The following is a 21,617-nucleotide window of genomic DNA, read 5'->3' as shown; positions in this document are numbered from 1 at the left end:
GCAATGTTACAAAACTTTATAATGCACTTTGTCAAAAATGTCATTAAAGTCATTGTATAGTAAGTCATTTAAAAAAATCCAAGCTGCCAAAAATGTCTCAAAAATACATAGTATGTAATTAAGTGTATTTAAAGAAGTCTTCATTCAAAAAGTACATTTTGACCTAAAAACTTTAGTGTGCTATTAAAATTTCATTAAGTTATCGTGCAGTATGCCATAAAAAAGGTTGTGAAAACATCATAGTATGGTTTTCCATAAAAAAAGTTTTTAAAAAATCATTTAAAACTAATAGTACATCATCAAAATGTCATAAAAAATTATAGTTTTAGTTATAAAAAATAGTTATAAAGTATAATATTAGAAAAATCATAGTATTCAATAATAATATAAAAACATTCAAGTACAGCATGTCATTTAAAATTAATTAAAAATAATAAAAGAAGTCTCAGTGTGTGTCATTAAAAAAATGTCACAGAATAGTATTCTGAAAAAGTCTGTAAGATACTGAAGTGAAAAAATGATCTGGACCAGTGATGATGAAAATGTAACGCACGCCTTTTCTGTCACGTTCAGGGGCCACCAAAGTGATTTTTGGGACGACCGTTGGCCCCAAAAAACATCCACCCACATTTTGAGGAATTCCACCTCGTGAGCACAGAGTCAAACCCATCACCAGCTTCCCTCACCGAGTTAAATTATTCTTCATACATACAGCTGCAGACTACGAGAGCAAAGGCCGATGCTGCCATCAAGTGGTTGTCTCAGACCTGCTCAGGAAAAACATCAAAATACTGAGTGTTCGTTAATAACTCTGAAAAATGCTTCGGCACAAACACGGCAAGAACAACAACTTACACAAATGTTTTTTTTTCATCAAAGTGTATATTTAAAGATGGCTGAACAGAACAACAATGTAAAAATGTAAACTTTGAAGGTGAGGGAGGGATTTCATCAAACAAAAACCGTGTTCAGGACAGACGGCACTGAGCTACTAAGAAACGAGTTAACTTAGTAGAGGAAGGAACCGTTCTGCCGCTTCTCATAGACACAAAATGAAAAACAAAAGAGGGCAACAAACTGTACATCACATTAAGGCTTGGTCTGAACTCTCCTCTCTTGATAAATGACAAATCAAAAAGGACGCGACTCCGATTTAGGCGTTTGTGTGACTGAGCAACAATGTGGCATCGTGTCGAAGGCGTGAAGCCGGAAATAGTGACGTTCAAGATTCAGAGAAGATCAGAACAAAGAGAACAAAGCGATTCAGACAATAAAAAAAACAGAAGTGTGGAGAAAATAACAGGTGAAACCAACAAAAGTCACTTTTCTGTGAGATGTGACAAAACGAGGAGAGCTGTGCGACGTGTTAAAGTCTTTTGATGTGTCACTTATTCGATAAAAAATGAAAAAGTTACTGAAGCGTGCACACAGAGAAACACCTTTAGTGTTTCGAACATCTGGAGAAGCCAGACACCCGAAGAACAGTGCAGTGCCCATAGAGTAAGAGGTCAAAGGTTACGGCTCATTAGAGCTGCGTCCCAACTGCGTACTATTAGCACGAGGATCAGCACGTCAACGGAAGATAAAATCAATCAGGTATTCTAATATTTGATTAATTGTTTGATTTTTAAAAGAAGAAAAAACAAAAATTCACTAGTTGTATTTTTGCAAATGTGAATATTTGTTTTTCTTCTATTTCGAACTAAATTGTAGCTTCTGTCTCAGCTCGGACTTTGTGAATGTGCATTTTTTCCTGTTTTGGACAGAAAGGTTAATTATGAAAAGAACTACAGATATGTTGAAAAATTAGTATTTTTGATTTTGGGTTAAACTTTCCCTGTAATTCTTCAGTGTGAGTTGCAGGAATTGGGACGCAGCTCTAAAGTACCGTAAAGATGGTCGTTATTCCACCGTGGTGTCAGAAGTTTTGACATTTCCTGACCTCAGTCGTCTCTCATCTCAGTTTCAGTGCCCGTGTACAAACATCCCCCTTCACAGTTCACACGTCTGTTTCCAGACATCTCCAACATTTCCAGTTTTCAACGCCTCAGTCTGGTCAAAGCACCCATCCCACCGCCGCCGCCGCCGCGTTCATACGTGATGAGCTGAAACAAAAACGCTAACAGAACGGACAGTCACAAATTTTATCGAGGCGAAGGTGACCAGCAATGAGGCACTCGGCTTTGCACGCTAAACTAGAGAGCCCCCTCTGCGGGGAGGGAGGCCTAATTTATTATCACTACTTTTTACACACAGGTGCTCGCTCTGTCTTTAAAACCCTAGCAGCAGAAATGTACAATCTATGCAATTCATGAAAAAAAGGGCGGTGCGGAGGAGGGGGGGCATTGTAAAAATTCACATTCATTCTTCCAACAAAATCTCGAGCCCCTCTGTACAAGAATTATTGCATTCACTGATCTATTTGCTGTCATACAAAAAAAAAAGATTAACAAAACAATCACATAAAGAAATCAAGAGAAAAACGGACAACTGCATATTTAAAAATCACCACAAGAATCCAATATATTATCATCCTTTTAGATTATTCTTTACATTATATATTTACACATTAGGCCAATTTTTTTCTCTAAAGAATTTGTCGAAAAAGAAGGTCGGGGAGCCAGGCAAACGTAACGGAGAGGACGATGATAAAAGGGTTAATATTACAGATGGGCTGTGCCGAGACGGTGGCGTTCCTCCATACCGCATACTGTCCTCTGTACACGTGTCAGGAACAAGTCCTCGAGCGTTCACTCCTGCGCTTCCCTCTCGCTCAGTAATGAGTTCACATGTGCCGTGGAGCAAGGTCGATGGGTCTTTGGTGCAAAATGTTCCTCTCTATCTCGCCCTTTCACCTCCTCACACCCCCGATCCCCGCACTGAGAAGCAGTTAATTAAACGTACCGCAAAAAAAAAAAAACAAAACAAAAACGAGTAAACCGAGTAGAGCAGCCCTATGCCTCGCCGCACATTCAAGTAAAAAAAAAAAAAAAAAAAGCAAGACAAAAGGTCCTCAGGATAAACGGACAACAGTTCTGGAGACAGCCAGATATGACATTTCTTCACCGTCCTCGCCACACGGGGGCGTTCTTAATGAGACGCGCTTGAGACCGAGTGCCAGATAATCGGGCCTCGGTGTTCTTCTTCATTGGTTGTTGGAGGTTTCTTCGCAGTTGTTTGTTTGCTTGTTTTCCTAGAAGAGTTCATCGTCACCATTATTTTTTTTGCAGTTTCTTGCCTTTCCTCAGGACGAGCTTGTTCTTGATGTGTCCTCGCTTCCTCTTGGCAGTCTGGACGGGGACAGAAGGAAATTAAATTACAAACGATTCTCCAACTACGCTCACTTTAAACTAAAACTTACTGGATGTGACTGGAGGAGCGGCCCCCCCTGAAGTCGGACATTTGAATCATCGGTCGGAAACTTTAAAGGATATATCCTTAAAAGGATAATCGCCGCCTCGTGACATTTTCACCCATGAACTAGAGACCTCGAACATTCAGAGGATGTTCGGCGTTCATTGACAGAAAGAGGATTTTTTAGCATTTCCTCGAGCAGAAGTGCTCCCCGTCCAGCCGCCGAAAATTCAATTTGTACAGAAAATGTCAAAAGCTTTTGAAGCCAAATTATGGATTTTTCTCTGGTGTTGGCACGTTAAATGTGGTGATTTATGACCACTGCGGTTCATTCTTGAGTGGTTAAAAAAAGAAAATATATCATTTGTTAAATTGAAGAAACCCCAAAACTGTAACAACTGATAGTGATGAAGAAACAGCCATCAAACACTTTCATCTTATGTTAAACTTAGAAGAAGTTAAACAACTTCTTTATCATTTTTTGGCTTCAAACAGAATCTCGATCTAATGACTGAATATGATGAATTTAGTGTCACAGAAACTGCTGAGCTACTTTTCTTTAGTAGAAACAAGTAAACATCGTCCACAAAACCCAACTTAAAAACCTAAAACTGGAGAATATACCCAGGCTTATTTGTTGTTTATGACATATTAAAGGGTAACTTCTGGTTCCAGCACATCATATAAAAGTATCATAATCAAAATAAATACGTGATATAAAAGCTGGTACTCCACATCCTTGAACTACAAGGCACTGAAACCAGAAACAGGAAGTGTCCTGCTACCTTTTTGGAGGTGTACTTCTGTTTGGGCACGACGCTGCGCAGCTTGTGGTCCAGCGGCTCCCTGTTGTCCAGGTTCTTGACCTTGTAGATCCGGACCAGCCAGTGCTCCGAGGTGAACGCCTCCTCCAGGTGCTTGAACTTGATGTCCTTGTTGCCGATCTCGGCGTTGCGCGTTCGGTCGAAGCCAGGAGGCGTCCGGAAGTCCAGCTGGGAGATGGACACAGTTTATATGAGCTTGTAGCGAGCTGTGTGTTCGGGTTAAAACGCTGCATGCAAAGAGCTTTTTCTGTCAACAGAACGAGTTTCTGAGACATAAACAGAGTTAGACAACGACGACGATGATGATGATGATGATGATGAGAGGACGAAACTGCTCTCAGATCTCGGTGTTGGATATTATCCTTTAACTTAAAAAAGCAGAAAGGAGGGCCGTCGGTGGCTGAGCGGATAAAGCAGGCGACCATGAATAAAGACAGTGTCCCTGCCGCAGCAGCCTCAGGTTCGACTCCCACTGAAGGCCCTTTGCTGCATGTCGTCCCCACATCAGAATACCGTGTCCAAAACCCAGGTAAGATCCATCTCGCCTGAGTTAACCCCTCGATTCCACCGGCAGCGTGCCAATGTCATCATATCTGCGGCGCTGTTCTGATGGTGACACTGCAGACTCTCAGAGATGGTGCTTTTTGTGTCATTTTCTCTTGATTTTTGTCTTTCTACCACAGCTGATTCGGCTACATACATAAATGCTTTCCTTTTCTGTCGGTTTAAAGGATGTTTGTTGTTGCGCTGTCGTCTACCGTCCTCTCGACCTCTCGGCCACGGCCGCCAAAGTGTAAAGAAAAAAGACACAACTCGGTTCAGCGGTAGATTTAAAGATTTGTAGCATCAGAAATGCAGACTCACAAATTCAAATTACATTTCAATTAAGACTATTTATTGACCTTTAAAGGTAACTTTTAAGACTTTTCAAGGACCTGCAGACGCCTTGGAAAGGCTCGCCGTTTTCCTCGTTTCTCACTTTGTACTAAGCTGAGCCAAACAGCTGCTGGCTGTAGCTTCATATCTGAGTGATATTATTATAATTTCATCTCAGCCTGCTGCAGTTTTACTAAATCAAACAGATCAAGACACGGACAAACACAATTATAAAAGAAAAACAAAACATCTGACAGCCTTTAGTGTACAGCGCCTGTCAGCGACGGTTACACTCTGTATGAAGCACTCAAAGCTCTTGTTCCTGTTTTTCTGCTCTCAGAGCTCTGACTGCGTCCTTCTCACATTTGCTTTGCCCTTGTCACCTCTATTCTCACAGCTGCACTCTATCTTTCTTCCGTCTGCTGCATTTCTCCTCCTTTCTTTTCCATTCTCACTCTCCCTTTGTGCACCGTCTACAGACAGAGCACCGTAATCTCATTTTTATGCCTTCAGAGGACGCGTGTGAAAAATAAATTATTATTAGTCACAATAGTTTATCTCTCGCTGCGTGTTTACTAGCACTGCTCAGCTCGTCACCTAGATGTCAAAAGACGAGATAAACAAGGTGGTATTTGTGCAGATATGAAGTACATACTCGACTCTGCACTGTACTCTGTATTATCTTTTAATCTCACTGCTACAAACTGCATCCTCAACTATCTTCTTACTGTCTTTTTCCAGACGTCCTCTAAGCTTCTCCTTGTCACATCCTGTTTCTGTAAACCTAATCTACCCTCTCTGCTCCGTCTTTCTTTCTTCCCTCGCCGAGCTCGCGTCCTCTTGTCCTTCGATTCCTTCGGTGCCATGTTTTTTTCCCTGAAACAGCGCGCACACAGCTTTGGCCGTCTGTTTATGGATGGCGGCTGCACTGATTCTCCCATCTCCGCTGAGCTGTTGGCCGGCCGCGTCTACAGCGGAGATGTAAGCACCTGGCACAAGGGATCCCTCTCATCTTTCCGCTGCTACCTGCCAGAAGTAGCCGTGGCACATTCAGAAGCCTCCGCCAATCCTTCATATCCCTCTTCCATCCCCCCCCCAAACACCCTCCTCTCCGAACCTCAGGAGCTCCCCAAGGCATCTCCTCGAATCCTCGTCTGCCTGTCTGTCAGCCAGCTCTGCTTTTAAGATACAGTAGTGAGAAGTTTTACGCCTTGGTGTGGTGGCAGCTGCTTGTTATTCTCTGGTAAAGCTGCATAAAATATAGTAGCAGGAGTTTTTGCTTCCTTGGTGACGGCAGCTGCTTGTTACTTTCTGATCTTTCCACAAAGCTGGAACTCATTATTTATACCTACAAAGCGGATCGTAGCCCCCCGAAAATCTCGTCGCATTTAGAGTTTCTCTCTGGCCCTGACCTGACCTCACCTGGAGATAAAAAAAATGATCAAAGACTCGCAAAGCTGTTGAGATGTTGCCGATGTAATCGGCTCTCCTCACCTGCATTTCGCCAAATCGGTAATAGGACATCTTGTACATGAGGCAGTTGAGCAGAGTCGGTGATCCGGCCTTGTCCACTCTGAACTCTCCCTGAGGGGTGAAGTAGTCGCTCTCCTGAAGAGGATGAAAGGAAAGTCCAAGAAATTAGTCGACAGTGAAGGACTTTAGTAACACTCGCTGACCGGACATGATTATAAAGTTTGACAAAAATATCAAAGATATGGAGACATTTTCGCACTTTAATCAGGGTCAGATGGAGTGATTACGAGACAAGAGCACATGAATTATATCACTTATATCAATAAAATGACTGTGTTCACATTAAAAAACAATGTTTTGAATCCCGTTTGAAAACAGTCTGGCTCAAAGGTGCAGACTGTGGGTCCGGCATAGCCAGACCTTCATTTAGAAGCTCAGCTGGAGACCCAAACTCGAAGACTAAGTCCTTGTATGTGTAAACCTACTTGGCAGTCCAACTCGCTGCGATTTTTATGTGCGTGACAAAAACTTCTGGCCGGTTAAGAAATGCTTTGGCAGCAGATTGCGGCGGCACGATAGGGGAGATTACTAAGCACTCAGTGAGACAATGTTGTGTATAAATAATTTTGGAGTTGGAATTGAAACTAACACAAAGTAGTAGGGATGTGTGGATCACAATTTTTTAAAGCCTCTGGGAACCCAAAACTTTCTTAATATGTAATTTAAGCTCTTACATGAGTAATAAGAAGCATAAAAATGATCAGACATTTGCCTCAATTCAAGTTTGAAACACTGTCATTTTAGTTTCAGTTTCCTGAGGCGGGGTTGCCCTCAAAAACTCAGTCGGTGTCACAATATTGTTTACCATGCTTATCCGTACCATCTGACTTGTGGGTCGGCCTGCGTGACCTGCAGGATGTGGTTTAACCCTCATCACAGAGTAACTTCTGGATGTGGAAATACAGACGCAGGTTTACGGTAAACAGCATATAAATGTGTCAGATGACTTCCTGCATATTCTCAGTTTCCTGAGTGAATGTAAACCTCGGTGCGTTTTTTGTGGCTGTTACTTGCACTTTATGCTGATAATTCAAGCCAGACAATACAAATGAGCAGAATGGGAATAAACTTAAAAATCTGAATGTGGTATTTTCTTGCAGCAACAAAAGGTTTCTGTTCAGGATGTGCCTCTGAGACGGAAAACACGCCATGAACGTGCCACAATGGACTAAACACAGTCTGTCCTTGAGCATCATTATACAGCGTGAGCGTGTAAGAGTGAAGAGGAAACATTGATTTCACCACTGCGTGTGTGTGTGTGTGTGTGTGTGTGTGTGTGCTGCAGTTCTCACACTCACCCTGATGTCCTTGGGGTGCTCTCCCTCTGCTATCCGCACCATCCACAGGAACTTGTTTATGTCGTCTCCAGAGTAGCCGATCACGCCTCCGAAGATAATCAGCACGTAGTCCACATCCAACGACCTCATGATTTTGTAGGCCGCGCTCTCGTTGGACGACATGGCTTTCCCCACCTAGAAATCAGCGGTGAAGAATGACAAGCCGTGCTTTAATTAGAGTTTCACAACACAGGATGCTTCAATACAGCCAAAAAAAAAAGAAAAAGAAAGGAATTATTAAACAGACATCCATCTTGTATCTCTGTAATTACATTTCCTGTGGACAGATGCTGAAGAGACAACAGGCGGCAGGTAGAAAGCAAGAGAAAAGAAAGCTTGAGGGCTTTATCAGACTTAACTAAAAGACAAAAACATTCCTCTACATTTGGCAGCAGAGAGAGAAAAAAACATAAATCAAACCCACAGCATCTGACAGCAATTAAACTGCAATCCCCCTACAGTGTAAATTCAATGGGAAAAGTTTAAGCAAACAAGATTATCTGGCTTGTTGGAAGCAGCGGTTTTATACTACAGTATGTGGCAATTATATAAAAAAATGCACTGAAGAGTTTGCTCGTGGCTGCTGGAAGAAATCTTTTGTTTTTCTGTGTGTGCATGAATCAAAAGAGAAGGAGACATGAGAGAAACAGATCTCACCAGCGCTATGTGACTGTTGTTCCACGTGTTATTGTCGACCAGCGTGGTCCGGTTGGCCATGCCGGCTATCTGGTACCCGTAGTCCCACCACGACATGACGCGTGCATGCTCGTCCGTGTTCTGTCGCAGCCAGTAGTAGGCCTCCCTGAAGTCATCCAGGATGTTTCTCGTCCTAACAGGGAAAATAAGGTTGACAGGTAACAGCGTTGACAGGCATATGGCTGCGGAGGCTATTAATATTTCAGCTAAGACTTTGAATCAGAAGGGCAACGACAGCTGAAAATAGACCATCCATGCATAATAAACCCAGGGTTAAAAAACACCTCACACTTTGAACACTCCTGTCCTAAATTTACCTCGAGGAGCAGCGGCAGACATAAAGACGAGCAACCAATTAACTGTAGGTATGCTAATCATGTTATATCTGTGTGAGTGTGTGAGTGTGCGTGAGTGTGTGGGAGAGAAAGCAGCAGAGTGACAGCTCCGCTGCTCCCAGTAGCGCAGCTAAAACCATTGTCTGAGAGCTGCCGTGGTTCCATTAATATATGTATGAGGACTTTCGTCTACCATTTAGTCTCGGCCTTCAATATTTCCTCCCTAATGCTTAAAGAGAATAATTATGCCTGTAAAGAATCTCAGAGAGAATAAAATATAAGCTTTTTGTAAATTCAGAGTTGGTCCGCAGATGTTTTTTGTGACCTAGAAACACAAAGTTAAGCAATTATATTAAAGCTTATAGGTGCTCATATCAATATTTCCACAAACCTCTTATGAAATATACATGCGCTCCCTCTATCCTGCTGCACTGTGTGTTCCTGCGTACTCACACACGTGTGCTCATTTGCATGCAAGGTTGAGCAACCCATTCTTCTGCATCATGAACTATTACTTGAGACTTTGCTCGGCTCCTTGAGGTTATTTAACATCCATTACCCAGAGGTCCCACAGCAGAGGGCGGGTTAGATATAAGACTTTAAGTCTTTTTTTAATGCCGCTCGGAATTACATTCAAGACAAATCTTACCACCAAAACTGAAGGAGAAAAAAACATGAACAAACATCAGTTTTCTAGGGTTAGGGACGGTTTGGCTCCAAACATTTATTGTAACAAATAATGTGACTTTTTAATCTTGTAGCGAAGACAAAGGTAGAAGAGAAATGTTATGTTGGGAACTTTTCTCGGAGACTTTGTTTCTCTCTGTAAGGCAGATTGCACTGCACTGGTTCCCATCATGCTCAGTTTTTGTAACTTTTTGCGTAAAATACATCAAGCTTCATATGCAATGCCACATACCGATAATATCCTGCTTCCCTAGCGTCTCTTGATTTAAAGGTCCATTGCGTAGATTTTAGGGGGACATATTGCCATAAATGGAGCATTAAAAAGTAACAAAAAAGTATGTGTTTAGCATGTAATTACCTAAAAATAAGGATCGTTGTGTTTTCGTTACCGTAGAAAGAGCCGTTTATATCTACAAAGGGAGCGAATCCTCATCCTCAGAGATCAGAGTGTTGCACCGCCGTGTCTCTACAGTAGCCCAGAGTGGACAAACCTAACACTGGCTCTATATAGGGCTATTAGTGTTTTTGTGTCGGCAGCCTTTCTGTGACGAGCGCATCGGAAAAACACTAATTTCTTAAACATGAAACTGCTTTATTCAGTTTCAACCTGTTTAAATCTCTGGGTCCATTTGTTTTGAAAGGAAGAGCCCTCTGCAGGTAATTCGTAAAAACCTCCTCAACGTCTGGATGAGAATTAAGATGAGCGCTCATTTGCAGTTGATGGCCAAGCGGGCTGTCTGCGACATGCCAAACTGCACTGGAAAGACACTGAATTGTAATGCGAAACTGATTTATTTAGTGTTTTACCGGTTTTGGAGAGGGAGAAACCTCTGTGTATATCTGCTCCTGAAACCCTCCTGAACACTGGCAGTATTAATCCAGTTCAAAACTGCACTCTTCACCGCCAGCAGGGTTTCTACAGCTAAGATGAATCAGATTTAAGACTTTTTTTAAATTCCACTCAGAATTAAGTTTAAGACCAATTTTCTAGTAACCAAAACTTGACAAAATAACCCATTTTAGTGTGGAACACATGAAGGACAATGAGCATATTACAGTATCATAAAAGTATCCATTTGGTTTACCAACAGAAGTGAGAAATATCTGGCATCTCTGGACAATTTTATGTTTCTCAATCTGCATGTGAGAGTCCACTGCTTGGACTACCATCATGACGAGTTTAAGAAAAGGAATATATGAATTAATAATAAAAAAAGTAATATATATATATATATATATATATTAGATTTTACAAAGCAATGTCAAAAAAAACCCAAATAAAAATCCCACTTTTGTCCGAGAATTTTAAAAAATTTTGAAAGATTAATTATTTTATTATTATTTTTTTATATTAATAAATTCAAGGCATTTTAAGAACCCTGATTAACACATTATAGCAGAGTTATGTGTTCACATACCCATCATGGTTGTATGAGGCCAGCACCACGCTGGGACTGGAGTAGGCGTTGCTGGTGACCCAGGTGCAGTGGACAGCGAACATCATCAGCAGCATCAACATGAGCATGGTGACGATGGACTTGATGTTTGGACCCAGACCCTCCTCTGCCTTCTCCTGCTCTGACACATGTTTGCGCACCTTACCGGCCTGCAGGGGGAGACAAACACTCTGATGACACAAGGCAGAGTCTGTGGGAGATGAATTATTGAGTGGGATAAATTATTGAATGAACTAATTGAGCAAAGTATCTTACAGCATCCTCACGTTTTCTGTACTGTGTGATGCATCACTGAGGATTGTGAGATGAACCCTGTGATGAGTTAATATCACTTCACAGTTGCAGCAGAGGATTGTTGAGGCTATAACAACTCTGGAGAGGAGGAAATCTGCATAATGCGAATATTTTTCTTTACCAGTACGTCCAATTACTGGACCCGACACCTAAACTGTGTCTGTGAGTGAGGACAGATGCAGATAACAGTATGCACCACACTACAGTAATGAACTGCAAAACAAACTGTTACACTCACTCCACTGACGGACTGTGAGGCTGCGCGTGTTGATACCCTTAAAAATATTTGTGCATGTTTTAATTGGTGTGAGTGTGCATGTGTGAACAGTATTGTCTTGTTGTGATGTGAAATATATATATATATATATAATATAGTGTCTAAAAGTAGCTAACTAGTGAGCCATGTTGCCTCCTTTTTATTTCTGTGGCGTTAAACATGCAGGGCTGCATGATGATGGCCAAAATGGAAATCACAACTATTCGGATCAATGCTGAAATCCTGATTATTGACTGTTTTCATACACTCATCGTTCTGTGGACTGTAGAGGTTTTTTAACAAGTTGTTGCTTGACATAAGTGTTGTACACTTTTTGCATTGATTTGTTCTATCCTAAATCCAAAATACTTCAAAGCACTGGATAATGATGGTTGATGACGGATGATTTTTGTTTTCCAAAGCTGCTGCTGCTGCTGCGGGGTGCGGACAGCTCTTGAAAAGTGGAGGATGGTTGTTAGTTTAGGAAGCGCTTGATTTGATGTGCAGCAATTTTACCATGAGCAGAGCATGCATTTTAAAACACATCTAATTATGCGCAGCCAAAATTGTGATTGTGATTAATATTCGATTAATTGTGCAGCCCTAACGCAGAGCAGCGATTGGGAAAGATGTACGGATCAGTAAAATGACATCGCCAATTATATTTTGTTTGTTTCTTTGTCATGTACAGTTTTAACCTTATTAGCTTTTTAAAACATCTGAGTGCAGTCAAATAGTCAAAAATACTTCCTATATCTTTTCCTAAACATTATTCCTTCTCCTCGTTGGAAAATGTGATGAGGCGAGGTGTGTTTGTGTATAATTTTTTTTTTTGGTGAAAGCAGCTCATACATGCAAGTCTTTTTCCTTTCGCATGTAAGAGTCTGCCATCACTTACCAGAAACTGTGACATGAATCGTGTATTTATAGTTATTTTAAAATCAGGACTAAAAGATAATCCAGTCTGTAACTGTACTCAGTGACTTATTTAAATAACCTGAGCTGTGTTTAGGTTTTATGTGTTGTCCTGGTTTGGAAGTGCCATATGCTATATGTAATCTATTAGTGTCCATTTTAATGTATTTCACGTGTCTTTTGTAGCTGTCATTACACCTGCCCGAGGCTGCAGCTGAAAATGTGAACTGGCACATTTACTGAAATGTCTGTTAATGTGCACTGTCCCTGTTTTATGGTGTACATAAGTAAACTTTTGCAGAAGCTTTTGTTTTGAAAGCTGCATTGTGTATGTGTCGACTTTTATTCCTCCATCATTGGCAAACTGGTGCTTTTTACAACATGTTTTTACTGACAAATATCAGCAAAAATGTGTGTCAATAATTGTGTGCAGCCTGTACTAACTGCAAAGCTTTTAAGCGCAGCCAAAATGTCCATGTCTGCATTTTTTTCTACCAGTGCAGGGCAGAGAGGTTGTGTAACGAGCCCTGTCACCATAAGCAGACTTTCAGCATCACTGTCTTGATGTTCAAAAACAGGCTTATATGTGCCGTTTTTTAAGCATTTGTCAAATTCGCAAAATTGTTACATGGGCTACAAAGTTATTCCAGCAAACACTTCTGAAGGACGGATATTTGTGGGCAGCATATGAAATTATATGATTATTACAAGGTGGGCTGGACCAGACAAAGCCACTTTAAGATACAACAAAGTGAGACAGCTAAAATTACAGCAACAGCATCAAACAGTTGCAGCTGAATCACAGTTGAATCACAGTTGAATCACAAACTGGTAGGGAGTGAGGGAAGCTGACAAATGAGAAATCCAAACTGTAAAGGTGTGTGAAATCTACGAGGAACTACCACAATGACTTTTCTCATTTGATCAAAGTTTTCACAATCTGTCTTGTCTTGACCTTGTCATACAGATTCCCAGAATTCCTCTTGTCGTCCTCGTCGCTGCTGTCCTCGGCAGGAGGTTTCTCCCTCTTCGTGTCATCTCCCATGTAATGCTCAAAGACGCTGGAGAAAGCCACCGCAGACAGCATGCACACCACCGGAGTCAGTGTCAGCATTAGACGCACCATCACGCCGGCAAAATAGACTGCGCTGATGGCGTACAGGGCCACTGCGAGGAAAGAGGAAAAGAAGGTGGCGGGTGGAGAGAGAGAACAAAGCAGACAAAGGTCAGACAAGGAGAGACTGTGTGAATGTAAAGGACAGACAGGAAATGGGGCGGCGTGCGAGACGGAGATAAAGACATGAAAAAGAGAAATTGAGTTGTAACGCAGCATAATCAGTCCGTGTTGGCTCTGCAGAGCTCAAACTCTGATTTGGAGAAAGCGCTGGCTGCTTCGCGTCCTTGAAAAGTGCCGACCCTGCTCAACAGGTGCACGACTAATCAATAGCTGTAATTGGCTGATTAAGTCGGAGGCAGAAACGGGTCTGCTGAAGGACTGTTTGTAGCGCTCAAAGGTTCTCCGTCCTTGATCTCGGCTGTCTTACTCTGTAAACATGAAAGTTTTTGTTTTGAGTTTTTTCCAGGTCCTCCTCAGTGTTTTTCTTCCAGGCAGATGGAGAGATGACAGTACATCACAATACTGGAGACAGAGGAGATACTGTACCGACGAGGATGCATCATAAACAAGGAGGCCTTCGATCTGATCACTACACACTTTGAGTTTTGTTTGTTTATGATATATTATTGCAAATGATGCATGAAAATCACAGCTCACAGTTAGGGCTGCATATGTACTTCTTAATACATCAATTGGGATAATCACTGATAGCTACAGAGAAAGTAACAGGAATATCCTCTTCCTGTTTTGGGTGAGCAATGGTTGAAGCACTTACTATGTACCATAAATCGAGCCTTTATTTTCTAAGGAGACTGTACCCGGTAGGAGACATAATCGCATAGTGAAAGTGAGGCAATCAACTTTTGCTTCCTAATAATAAGTTAAAGCAAAAAACTTGTCTATTTCTACTTTCAAGCAGAAAAAATGAGATGAGAACTCACAGTGGAGGAAAAACACAAATGTACTTTGTAACTCTGCTACATGAGAAAAAAAAGCACATTTAAATAAAAAAAAAACAAAACACAGATTTGAACAAAATGTTCCTACCAAACACTCGTTCATCGTTGATGTTCTTGATACAGAACCAGAGGCCTGCCGGGAACGTGCAGACCAGGATGTGGAGGTCAAAGAAGAAGGAGACCCACGTCGTCGGCTGGTGCTCCGACACAGACGCTATGATGGGGATGTGGATCTTGGCGTAGCTGCGGAGAGAGGGAGGGGGAGACAGACAGGATGTAATTCATGTTGGGTTGAGCGTGTTGGGAGCACTGAGACAAATTATACAATAGATCCTCCTGATTAACTCCAGAATTATGAGGAAAAAAGATAATTTACCTCCCCAGGATGCTTACGGTAAAATATGAACAAATTTAGCAGTGAAGATGAGCAATGTTCTTTTTTGGCTGTTAGTTTTCGTGATCCCTCTTTATTCATGATTACAGCAGTTCCTATACAATTTTAAATATTTCACTCTTAAGTGTTTTGTGATTACAGCTGGGTGAAGAGAAAACACACAGCACATTAAGGAATTAGTATCAGCCTCCAGAGGAAAGGAAAAAACTCTCCCATACTGCTTCAGTCAGCAAACAGGAGGGAGGCGAGGGGGGGGATTGATTGGGTGTGCTGAAATATCAAACACGTTGCAGTGCATTTGGAGAACACAGGGTGCCTGGTGCTGTTTGGAAATAAGACAATAGTTCAACATAGTGCCTGTGCTGTGCTTTTTTCCCCTCTGGGATGGTGCAGGGCGTTTACAGCCGCCTTAGAAAACATACACTCGACTGAACAAGTGTTCAATCGACAGTGAGAGTGTGAAGGTCAGCAGAGCTTACCCGGTGTCCCAGAGAGAGTAGAAACGACCACTCCACGGAGCAATGTATCCTGGGGAAAAAGAAAAGACAATCAATACAGAAATATATAACATTTCATGCTTTCCATGTGAGACCGGGGATACATGAAGCGCTGGTGGGCGTCCTGGAGGGTTGTTGAATTATTTTGATGTAAAGCAAGTTAAGTTAGTCACGGGAAAATCTATTAAAACAGCTTTAGGATACTTTCATTAGATTGTTACAACCAGTGTTGACAGTAACTAGTTACATTTGACTAATTATGGCAATTAATTACAAAATAAATGTAATTGCGATCTGTTAAAGTTACTGAGAAAAAAACATGTAATTAAATTAGTAACTAATCAAAATGTTGGTGATTACCAAAGGCCACATTTAAAAAATCTTTCTGGTAAAAAGTTTATATGTTGAATAAAACATTAATTCTGTTGCTTTACATCTTTTTGCGTTGCAGGAATGCCTTACTTTGGTTTATTGATGGACGAAGCTGGTAAGCAAAGTCGTTGAGACAAATCGAAGCGCAACATTTATGCACAAAGTAATCAAAAAGTAATTGTATTTGATATCTGTGAAAGCAGAGTGTGCACGTGTGTATACCTGTGTAATGTATGTTGTTAAGTTTCGAGTTTTTGTATTGTTATTACATGTTTTCTTGATATGTTTTCAGTAGCAAAAGAAATGAAAATTAACGTATTAGGAAAAAAAGAAAAAAATCAAAGTAATTAAATTTAGTAAGTTACGTTACTTCAATGAAGTAATTAAAATAGTAATGTAACTTATTATTTTTAGTAGTTATATAACTTATTAAGTCCCCCCTTTATACCACCCCTGCATGTTTACACAGAACCAAATAACAGCGGCATCTTTCCGCTGCAGCGCGTGATTTTACACTGCATTGGGGCATCCTGCAATCAAAAGAGGCATGACAGACACGACATTTAACACGCGAGCGTCTGCCACTAGTGTAACATATGTGTGGTAGAGGAGCAGACGCTATTGCTAAAGCTCGGCTGAAGGAGTTTGCCTGTCCAAGCGAGTAACTCCGGCCCACTGTAAATGTTTGGTGAGGCAGAGAGTCCAGACCGAGAGCTGAAACAAAATGTTGAGCTCACGTGATTGAAATGGTCTAACCAGGCGAAAGTACATGTGCACACATACAAAGAATGTGAGCCCAGTCATATGTTGTGCTAAATTTACATACACAAAATAGAAATACAGCTAAAAACTCAATAAAGTTCTCCGCAGCAACACCAGAGGCCAAGAAATCACGCTGAACAGCACCACACCAGATATTTATAAAGCAAACTCAATCCAACTCTGCAGCTTTGAATAAATAAAACGGCAAACACTATCTGACCCAAAGGCCTGAGAAAATGTGCAGAAGTAGAAAAGGTTGCCTGCGGATAAAAAAAAAATTGATGCGATAGTAAAGTTTTAATATTCACTCTGTATATACTGTTTAATGTGGAAATGTGCATCTACTTATTCAAAGGCCCTGAAAACTTGGTTTCTGTTCTCACGAATTTCTCTAAAACAATAAATATTCAAGACTAAATAAATTAATAAACAACAATCAAGATAAAGTTCAGGAAAAAAACATCCTTAGGCCCCAATCAGACAGAGAGGGTTTTGGCAGTCTTGGGGGCCTTTTTGTTATTTTTTTTAATGAGACAGAAGCGTTTTATTCACTACTTTTACGCTGCAGACCGCCCTGTGTTTTCCTGTTCTACTGCCTTGCATTTTTGCAGGAGCACCCTCAGAGCCTCAAGCTGAATAACTTCAGCTCCAGGCCTCTTACTCAGAACTTCAACTTTCCCAGTGTTCAGCCAGATGAATTGAAAGGTGGTATTAAAGAGTAACTAAAACCCACAATTTTGGCCTGAGTGCCTCCTTCCTGGAGTGTGAAAAAAGTCTCAAAAGGCAGGTCTAGGAGGGGCACTAAGACATGCACAGTCACTCAATTGTGCCACCTCTTGATCCACAGCATCTCCCTACTCCTGCACACAGACAAAGTAGTTGGTTGGTAAGAGGGCGGTAGCATCACGGGGCTCGATCGATGACTAAAACAGGCTCCTGCTACCAGGATCAGCGCAATTCAATTGCAATAGCCAGGTTCAACTTTTAGAGGGCAGTCGCTATGCATGTTTATACAAAATATTAAGAATGTTAATACATTGCAATCAAATGTCAAGATTTGGACCTGAATCAATGAACAACGCTACCAAATACCCATTTACATTGCTTTTCCAATGGAAAAAAAAGTGGTCTGGGGATTTAGTTACTCTTTCTGCTAGCATTAACTCACTTTCAACGTCATCTGAGGCTACTTTTTTAATGCCTAACTAGCAGTAATTAGGCCCGTCAATTCACAGCAAATTGTCAAACTGTCCCTGGCTCATCCCGAAATAAACCTAAAAGAAAAATAATCACAGCCTCATGAAACTTTACAGCCACAAACTAGAGACCCTGTGAAGATTTTGACCACTTGGAGCAAAATGCGATAATGTTTTGGCCTTTAATTCACATAAAAGAAGACACACATGCTCATCCTGCCATTGGCTCCATGCTATTCTGATGTGAAAGAAACGCAGCGCATTTATCTTGTTAAGACCTCAAGGATACACACAGTGTGTTTTGATGAAAAACTGAATGCAAACATAACTTTTGTTTGTCTACCAGAAAACTCCACAGGGCACCTTTAACATTCAAAAACCCAGATATCTGATGTGTTTCATCAGGACTGTGTGGTTTTGACAATGCTGCCACACCACAGGCAAACAACCCTTTTTTGATTCAAATGCAGCTGAGCGCTGTTTGGGCCGCCTACTTTAAAACAAGTGAGTGAGCACAGAGAAAAACAAAACTGAAATCTCTGATGTTGAATAACCAAAACTGTTCAAGAGAAAATCTGGATCTCGTACTTTATAGTCAGAAGTTAACTGAGAAAATATCACGGCCTTAAATAACATTCATATGAAGCCCAGCGACTACACTGTATGAAACCGGATTTTTTGTCAACTGTGGTTCAAAATCGAAAAAAAAAACTCAGAAGAAAACATGTCAATGCTGAAAATGTATTCTATTGATGGTACTTAATTACTGGAATTGACTTGTTTATAAATGTAACTGAAACCATTTAAGCTGCAAATTAGACTGCACAGGGTATTTTATGCACGCATACAAATGTCTTATTCTGGTTAGGCTTTGATGTGGAATACATTTCAGCTCTGAACTGTTGCTTGGGGGCTCTCACAACCACTCACACACACTCACATGTGTGCGCAGTCAACACAAACAAAAGCCTTAGCCCCATATTTCAAATTCTGTGACATGTTTGCTCCAACATGCAGCTGGATGCCATCCTTTGATGCTCTTTAAAGAGAGATTGTGGCTAATGCGTTTAATAACCCCCATCATCAAAAAAATAAGAGCACTTTTTAAATAAGATGTTACAGCGCACTGAAGCAAAGCAGGCAAGGAAAACATATGAAAAAGCAGTAAAAGAGAGATGAAGTAGATATTTTGAGAGCTGATTTAAAGGATGACACTGATTTAACCGATCAATACTTGGCTCCATGTTCAAGATACTGAAGGAACACACCCAGCTTATGAGATGAAAAGTCTGACAGACCAGAGAATATGCGCAGTTTCACTGCAAATCTGGCATTTCACCAGTCACTGACTCCCACTGCTCTGCTCAGATGGCTGACACATCACAACGTTTACCAGACGTCCAGTTGAAGCCAGGATCCTCAAGAGACTTTTACATCCACATGAGTGGCAAATCAGTTCTAAAACAGGCAGGCGACCAATCTGAGGACGCCAAAATTACAGAGGATGTGATGTGCCACCACCTCTGCGCTGGGCAAAGGGCCTGGCGGCACTATTTACATGGAGTGACAGAGTGTCAGACTGTTGGTTAAGGCAAGTAAATTATCTGCTGCCTTAATCAAGGTGAGAGGACCAGCATTAAGATTTTGGGTAAAAACAGTCACATGCTTTATTACAGGAATCCGCGGGGTCGATCAAAGTAAACCCGAGATGCACATAATACACATAACCATACAGCAACCTCGATATATATATATATATATATATATATATATATATAGTATATATATTGTTTAGTGCCTTTACACTTGTGTTATTTGTTCTATTGTAAATTTCTAAATTTCTATTTCATATTTCTTTTATATTTGCTACACGTTAGGCATTCTGTGGACAGCAAAGTAAGAATTTCATTGTACAGGGAAACATGTTTCCATACTGTGCATATGACAATAAACACTTTGAATCTTGAATATATCGCATATCCACTTTACCGGAAGAATCTCAACTACAAACCTAAAACGACCATTTCCACAGGAACACAACACAGTTTCAAAAACAAGCAACTACATGAGCAAACTGCAAAAACAACACAGCGCTACATATCGACAGAGACCAGAAACTCTTCTAGTCTATATTACCGTAACAAACGGTACAAGTCTTGCAACGATACGACCAAAAGTCACTGAACTAGCAGCCGAAATAGAGCAACGGAGGAATAACTGGAAATTATGTTTTACCTTTGATGTTTTGTGATCATAATTATTGTTTGTGTGCAAAAAACCGCCATGTACAGGTAGCTCTGTCCCTAGGTGTAACACAGCAACTGTTTCCGTAAACATCCGGGTACTCTTTCGTGGGAGTCCAAACCTGAGGTGGGCCGGGTCCCTGACGTCACTGCGCGGTGTGTTTGCCGCACTCTGATTGGCTAACGCTGTTGCTGACGTAGATTTTTTCTTTGAGTCTATTGGCTCCGACGGTTCAAAAAAGGGGTCGACCATCGAAGCCGACCAATGGGATCGCGAGACGTAAAAAAAAAATTCATGCACCAAACGCACCAGAGCTCGGATTTTATTCATTTACGCAAACTTTTTGGAAGATTTACATATTTTGGAAGATGGCAGGCAAAAAAAATATTTACCGCCGAGGAGGTCCTTAATATGGTGATTGTATGCCATGACACACGTCTATTTTGAACAGGTCATGTACATAGTTTATGTTTTATATTTCACATTTTTTCACTTTTGACCATGGGTTTTTTTATTTTATTTATTATTTCACATTTTGCACTGTCACTTTTTACATATTGTACTTTTATTTTTATGCACATTTACAATTTTCATGTTTACATTTTTCAATAAATCCGCTCCAGTTGGAGTCAAATGCTATTTCCCCTTGTATGTGTATTTATTTGAATAGGGAAATATATGTGTTTGGTGGATTTTAAAAAACACACCCTAAAACAGTTGTAATATGATGGAGCATATACTTATAGTGACATACAAGTGGGGGAAAAAAGAGTTTTACAGTTTGGTACAAGAGGAACCTCAAATGGCACACATGGTGCCAAAATGTGCCCAAATGGCACTATTAGGGTCCTCACCTAAACATTCATCTACTAACATTTCTCTATAATTCCTCTTTTTCACTTTTTTACCATCAGTTTTGGCTGGGGTAATGGTCAGATGTACTATGGAATACAAGAGGCTTTGTGTTGAAACTGCATCATTTCAGAGGGATATTCAATCTAAAAGTGCACAAAAAAAATTTAGACAGAAAGAAAATGTTTCATTTTCTGCCGTGTGACATCATCTAGTCTTTACTCTTACCCAGTAACATATATGCTGATTCTGACACCTTAGCATTTATCTCACAAGTGTTACCTTCACAATGATACCAAGATCTAACAAAAATACAGACGAAAATGATGAGAAACTGGGAGAAAATGATGGAAACGTACATGACGGTAAACAAAACACTGCCACACATCGACGCATATTAGAGCTACGTTACTTCAACAGGTACAGAAAATGGATTTGCCGTTATGTAACATTACATGGAGGGTTATCCACAGAGGATTATTTTAACAATTTCATTACACACAACAAAATCCCATGACTTTTTCCAAAATGTTACATTATTTTTTACTAATTCCATGAGTTTTCCAGGCCTGGAAAATGTGGTTATGAAATTCCATGAGAATAATACATTAAAGTATTGAATTTTGTGTACAAAGGTTTTGTTTTCAGGTCTTTTAGTAG

The 21,617-nt window shown here is 40.7% G+C and overlaps 1 protein-coding gene across 1 annotated transcript in view; it reads right to left on the bottom strand.

Annotated features, from left to right (window-relative positions):
• Positions 1-1,100: 1,100 nt before the first annotated feature.
• Positions 1,101-21,617, bottom strand: part of LOC121957621 (dolichyl-diphosphooligosaccharide--protein glycosyltransferase subunit STT3B) — a 120,058-nt gene continuing 99,541 nt past the window's right edge. Inside the window, exons 8-16 of the mRNA XM_042506306.2 lie at positions 15,514-15,562; positions 14,729-14,883; positions 13,520-13,731; positions 11,061-11,248; positions 8,582-8,753; positions 7,886-8,059; positions 6,549-6,662; positions 4,140-4,346; positions 1,101-3,290 (exon numbers count right to left, since the gene is read on the bottom strand). Coding sequence (XP_042362240.1) covers positions 3,216-3,290; positions 4,140-4,346; positions 6,549-6,662; positions 7,886-8,059; positions 8,582-8,753; positions 11,061-11,248; positions 13,520-13,731; positions 14,729-14,883; positions 15,514-15,562 — 1,346 coding nt within the window. The 3' untranslated portion in view covers positions 1,101-3,215. The remainder of the gene's footprint in view (positions 3,291-4,139; positions 4,347-6,548; positions 6,663-7,885; positions 8,060-8,581; positions 8,754-11,060; positions 11,249-13,519; positions 13,732-14,728; positions 14,884-15,513; positions 15,563-21,617) is intronic.

The sequence above is a fragment of the Plectropomus leopardus genome, chromosome 17 (assembly GCF_026936395.1).
Source record: "Plectropomus leopardus strain MGB_pleo_1.0 chromosome 17, ASM2693639v1, whole genome shotgun sequence".
Classification (NCBI taxonomy): Eukaryota; Metazoa; Chordata; class Actinopteri; order Perciformes; family Serranidae; genus Plectropomus; species Plectropomus leopardus.
Note: the sequence above shows the minus strand (reverse complement) of the source record. Positions and strands in the feature narration are given on the sequence as shown.